The sequence below is a fragment of the Mastomys coucha genome, unplaced genomic scaffold (assembly GCF_008632895.1).
Source record: "Mastomys coucha isolate ucsf_1 unplaced genomic scaffold, UCSF_Mcou_1 pScaffold7, whole genome shotgun sequence".
Taxonomy (NCBI): Eukaryota; Metazoa; Chordata; class Mammalia; order Rodentia; family Muridae; genus Mastomys; species Mastomys coucha.
Genome location: NW_022196913.1, coordinates 8,902,033 through 8,908,289, shown reverse-complemented (window position 1 = coordinate 8,908,289; position 6,257 = coordinate 8,902,033). Strand labels below are relative to the sequence as shown.

Below are 6,257 nucleotides of genomic sequence, written 5' to 3'. Positions count from 1 at the left end.
AAGCCAAAAAAGAAATTGCTTTACACCTTCAATCAGAAATTGCATCAGATGGTCAAAAAGATGGACTTAACCTAAGTACATCTCAACAAGAAAATATTGCAACGATTCCTAAAGGTTCTCCTGAAAACTCAGTTATCAGCTGTGACTCCCAGGCCCTAAATATGTTGGCTGATCTGGCATTAAGCTCTGCTGCTGCTTCTATAGCATCTTGTAAGCTCAGGAACCTTCCTTGCTTCTCTGAATTGCCACAAAGCAATGTTTTACTCACTAAAGAAAATTCATTGCATGGTGCTTCTGACCATGAATATCATAAGGGAGTTAAAAGTCAAAAAGCTGTACTACTACCTAAACCATACTATGTCGAGAAGATTAGTTCAGAGTCAGACTTAATGCATAGCCAAGAAGAAAACTTGGCCCCTTGTGCTCAGCCTCTTGCTGTTACCCAACCAGCACCCAATGAGGAAACCCGAGAATTACCAGAGGCAAGTCAAAACTCTGTTGTTGTGGAACATTCCTATGCGTTGCTCCTTGCTGAACAGTCAGAGAAACAGCTGCATCAGAGAAAGCTACCAAGCCCTGCTTTTGTAAAGAGTGGGACAAAGGGCCCTGAAGCTGGAACCCCTGTAGGAAAAGTCATGCCATTTCGGCATCTACAGAACACCTCCCCTCTACAAAAGCACTCTGAAGATTCACTGACTAAGCGCAAAAGTCTGATTGTATCTTCCAGCCTTAGAGAGTTTTTTTGCTCTCATACTGTTCTTAGTTGTGATGGCTCCTTTAAAATTACTTTCAAATGTGAAGGAGAGTATGTATTCAGCTTAGATAGCAAATACACCAGCAACCCATTGGAGAAAACTGTTTTGAGAGCATTACATGGGTAAGTAGAAGGGATGCAGGTTTTTGTTGACATCTGTGATAAGATGTAAGACTAATGGCTGACCTTGGGGAAGGGTAAAATATTATAAAGCCATAATATAATAATGTCAAGTGTGTGTTTATTGAGAGTTAGTTGACTATGTTTCCAGAACTTTAAATTTAACCTTGTAAATGGATTTTCATTTACAATGTTTCTTAATCAAATAGATAAGAGTGAATTATTTTAAATGAATGAATGTTACTAGAAGTCTTCCCTAAGACGCTGGTGGTAGCACACATCATTAATACCAGCACCTTGGAGGCAGAGGCAGGTGGATCTTTGTCATTTTAAGGACGGCTTCATCCACAGAGTTAGTTCAAGAACAGCCAGAGCGACATGAGAAACCCTGTCGTACAAAACAAAGAAGAAGACGGAATCATGGCAACAGTAGTAGGATTATTAGCACTACAGGTTTCTGGAGCTTAAATTAATTAAAATGGCTTTCTTAGTATTGCCTTTTTTTGTTTGTTTTGTTTTGTTTTGTTTTTCGAGACAGGGTTTCTCTGTGTAGCCCTGGCTGTACTGGAGCTCACTTTGTAGACCAGGCTGGCCTCGAACTCACAAATCCGCCTGCCTCTGCCTCCCAAGTGCTGGGATTAAAGGCGTGCGCCACCAACGCCCGGCTAGTATTGCCTTTTGTGACCTAGAATAAGTATGTGCTTCTAGGCAGTGATTCTCAGTTCATTGTATATACAGTTCATTTTGAAATCTCATTGAGTTGCAGACTCTGGTGCATTCTGAGGTCTATATCACAAGTTTCAAGATGTCAGTGGTGGATTAGTCTGGATAGTGGTTTTTGAGTATGGGTTTAATGGAAGCTATGTCCTGAGGGTTATTAGTATATTACTAGGCTTTTGCAGTGACTTGCCCACCATAATAAATGGTAGCCATTATTAACAAGAATTGACACTACAGAATGTTATTCAGCATTTGTGAATTGTTTCATATTAACTAAATGACATTCCATATTACCAGATTTCTTTCCTTGCATGAGTTCACATAGGTAGTTGCCTTCCTAATTAGTTTGACTCCTGTATAACTGTAGCATAACCATGCAGTTCTCTACTCAAGTTCTGCCCACTTCAGCTGTCGGCTGTCTTTTGCCTAAGGCCAGAAATGTTTTGTATCTTAACTTATAGTTTCACAACACTGTTTAGGACTAAAAATCTGAAAGTAATATAGTTTTTACTACATTGCCCAGAGAATATTCCAATCATCATACTTTTCCAACAATTAAAAGAGACAAATGAAAACGTGGACTAGCCATTCTCAGCTAAACTAAAGTGATAAGACTTTGGAGAGTTGCTAGAACCATTAGTACCACAATAGACAGGCTGCCTCCACAGTGCATTTGAGTGGTATGAAGGACAAGTGCTAGGCCAAGAGTCAAGAGACTTACCTGTTCTGCCATATAAGTTTTGTGATTTGAAATAAGTCACTTAATGTTCTTGATCCTTGGTTTTCTTCTCTTTAAAGTGAGTGGGTTTTACTTCATAATTATTTGTTAAATTAACTCTTAACATGTCATATTTGTAATTTTTTAAAATAAAAATGAGCACAAAAATTATTGATAGAGGAACTTGTTTATGGTAATTAACTAAAATTAGCATTATTTTTTGCATTTTCTTTAACATCTTAGACCCTGGAACACTGATTTGCCTGAAAATATGGAAGATGTGAAGCTTTTACTTCATATATGGGTAGCTCTGTTCTACAGCAAAAAGAACAAAGCCATCGGGTCACCTCGAAAGGTAGTAGAACACAAAAACCCAGCAAAATATGTATGCATAAATAGGTCTTTAGAGTCTTTGGATCACAGTGAAATTGAGGAGTTTTCCAATGTGGAAAGACCCTCTGTTGGAGGCTCTGTAGATCCTCTGTTGGAGACTAAGGAAACACACATTGGTCGTGCCACCAATATGACCTTTCCTGGACCTAACTGCGTGCTTCCTTTCATTAATCCACCAACTACCAGAGACTTGGAACTCTGTGTACAGAATGACCAGAAAGAAATATTTACAGGGGAGTGTCACCTGGATACTTCAGGAAACCAGAACTTCATCTATTCTTGTAATACTGAGGTGAGATGCTATTTTAAATGTTGGCATTAATTTTATTTGATGATTTTTCATTTTATATGGAAACGTATTCAAGGTATTATTTCAGGGGGAAAAAAATGGGTCTTCCAGCTAAGTAAAGTATTTTAATTCACTAAACTTAATCTTTATAAAGTGTTCCCTCTCATTAAATAAGAGAAAGGAATCCAATATGTAGGAACCCAGCTTGTCACTTATTAGTATTATTATTTGAGGCAAAGTTAAAACAAGTTCAGTGACTAACTAGGGGGATAGTTTAGTGGATAAATTGCTTGTTTTGCAAATCTGAAGCACCCATGTCCCAGGCATGGTACTGTGCATCTGTAACCGCAGCACTAGGGGAATAGGCAGGAGGTAGAGATAGATTAATCCCTGGGGCTTACTGACTTTAGCATTTTCAGTTAGCTCCAAGCCAGGGAGAGAAAATACAAGGTGAATAAAACTTGAAGAACAGCAACCAAAATTGACCTCTGACCTACACACACATGCACCACAGGAATACACACAGATAACTTATAGTTTGCCTAGATATTAAGGATCAAATGTTGGTAGTAATAGTAGTGCTTTGGTAGACTTTGGTAAAGCAGACTAGAATCAACTATATTTGAATTAGTTTGGAAGGCAAATAATTGAATTCTAACATACCACACCTTTAAAGAAAAGTTATTTGTGGGTAATTATTTTCTAAGTATAGAAAGCATTCTTTGTTTTACTCTTTTACTTTCAGCCAGACCAAATAATCCACATTTTACCTATCATATAAGGAAGTGGTAACAAAAATTTTCTATAGCTCATGGCCCAGGTTTAGTCTAGAATAACTTGAAAGAGCTTGAACAGCACCTACAGAACTTGTTCTCACGTTGGGTAGACTGTTGCCATATATAAGGTCAGTGGGAGACTTGAAGGGTCAAGAATGAACCTTGGAAAGTGAGTATCTTCAAGTGGCCATCATTATTAGCAAAGTTAACATCTGTAGTATTGTATAGTGTTCCAAGCCCTTTACTCACAGAAACTCAGTTAATTCTGAAACAAGCCAAGTAAAGTGAGAGCTGTTAGCTTGGGCTGAACACATGGTTCACTGGTTAAGAACACTTGATGCTCTTTCACCAAACTCTTGGTGTATGTGCACGCACACACACACACTCAACACAAATTAAATAGATAAGTAAGTGAATGAATGAATAATTCAAGAGCTGTTAGCTTACTTGTAGTTGCCAGCTAACTAAACTATGATGAAGAGACTGAGGCTAAAGAAAATGTCTAATGTCACATTATCAATTGCAGAACTGGGGTTGGGGATTTAGCTCAGTGGTGGCCCTGGGTTCTGTCCTCAGCTCTGAAAAACAAAACAAAACAAAATAATAAAAAGGAGGTATGGCCTTAAAACAATAAATTACAGAACTAAGATTTAGATCCAAACAATCTATTTGTTTTTGTGTCAGTATTTTTAGTTGTAATTATATGTACATCTGATGAATATTTTCTACATAAGTAATTTTTTTTTCTGAAAATGAAGTTCAGAAATTTTGTCCTGTTTTCAAGGATATGGAAAAAATTTGATTATGAGCAACTATATATTAAAATAGCAGAGTACTTAGGCCAATTTCAGTTATTACATAGGCTCATACTAATTTTATTAAGGCAGAAATTTTGTTGTTGTTGTTGTTGTTGTTTTTACAGTTTTTCTGAGACATGGTTTCTCTGTGTAGCCCTGGCTATCCAGGAACTCACTCTGTAGAAAAGGCTGGCCCTAAACTCAAAAGATCTATGTGCCCCTGCCTCTACCCCTACCCTACAACCCCTGTTTTCTAAGTGCTGGGATGAAAGCTTGTGCCTCCACTACCTGATTTGACAGAAATAATTTAATGAGAGAATTACTAGTCTTAATTTTAAGAGTGATTTTTTTTTCAAAACATAAAATAGAATATAAAGAAGGCTAATAAGTAAGATGGCTCACCAGGTAAAAATATTTGTCATCCTAATTAAGTCCCACAACCTAACTTTGACCTTGGAACCTTGTGTGGAAAGCAAACCAACCCTTCAGAAGTTATCCTCAAAGTTCCATGTATGAACCATGGCAAAAGGAATTATTGTTGTTGTTGTTGTTGTTGTTGTTGTTATTATTATTATTATTATTTTAAAAATCAAGTGTAAACCAGGCATGGCACAGGCCTGTAATTCCAGCACTTGATATGTAAGACAGTAGGTTTAGGAGTTCAAAGCCAGCCTCAGCTCATACGATCCTGTCTTGAAAAGGGGGAGGGGAGAACCAAGGGCTGAATATGGCCAAAATATATATGAAATTAAAGAATAAAAATAGTATATATTAAATAAAATTATACTCAAAATGTTTATGTAACATATTGTCTACTAGTAAATTTACTATTTGGTGAGAAAAATAAAATAGTTAAAATGAATAATTTTTAATAATCTTTATAGTATATACTGATTAAATATTGGGGTATGTTCAGATTTTAGAATTCTACTCAGACTTTACTCATTGGCCATCACTATCTGAAAGCCCCACACTTGGGTTAGTTCAAAATAGAAAGCTTAAGTATCATGTCAGCACTTAGAGGGCTTTCCTAACAGAGCATTCTGTGTCTTAGTCAGGGTTTCTATTCCTGCACAGTATCATGACCAAGAAGCAAGTTGGGGAGGAAAGGGTTTATTTGGCTTACTTCCACATGGCTGTTCATCACCAAAGGAAGTCAGGACTGGAACTCAAGCAGGTCAGGAAGCAGGAGCTGATACAGAGGCCATGGAGTGATGTTCTTTACTGGCTTGCTTCTCCTGGCTTGCTCAGCCTGCTCTCTTATAGAGCCCAAGACCTCCAGCCCAGGGATGGCACCACCCACAAGGGGCCCTACCCCCTTGATCACTAATTGAGAAAATGCCCCACAGCTGGACCCCATGGAGGCACTTCCCCAACTGAAGCTCCCTTCTGTGATAACTCCAGCCTGTGTCAAGTTGACACACAAAACTAGCCAGTACAATTGACCCCTTGTCAACTTGACATACACCACTATTAAGCCTCAACGCTTATGTTCTTATTCATCCCCAAGATCTAAAGTCCCACAGTCTTTATATATAAAATTCAAAATCTCTGAACTGTGGGCTCCACTAAAATACGTTCTTCCTTCAAGAGGGAAAAATATCAGGGCACAGTAACAATCGAAAGCAAAACCAATGTCTGGGATCCAACTCACGATCTTCTGGGCTCCTCTAAGGGCTTTGGTCACTTC

At 38.0% G+C, this 6,257-nt stretch overlaps 1 protein-coding gene across 11 annotated transcripts in view; it reads left to right on the top strand.

Annotated features, from left to right (window-relative positions):
• Tasor2 (transcription activation suppressor family member 2) overlaps nucleotides 1-6,257 on the top strand; it is a 50,779-nt gene that overhangs the window by 29,692 nt on the left and 14,830 nt on the right. For 9 of the 11 annotated variants that reach the window (XM_031359399.1, XM_031359394.1, XM_031359401.1 and 6 more), the window contains exons 12-13: nucleotides 4-877; nucleotides 2,556-2,997. In XM_031359399.1, coding sequence (XP_031215259.1) covers nucleotides 4-877; nucleotides 2,556-2,997 — 1,316 coding nt within the window. The remainder of the gene's footprint in view (nucleotides 1-3; nucleotides 878-2,555; nucleotides 2,998-6,257) is intronic. The other 2 variants (XM_031359404.1, XM_031359405.1) reach the window with 1 other exon arrangement.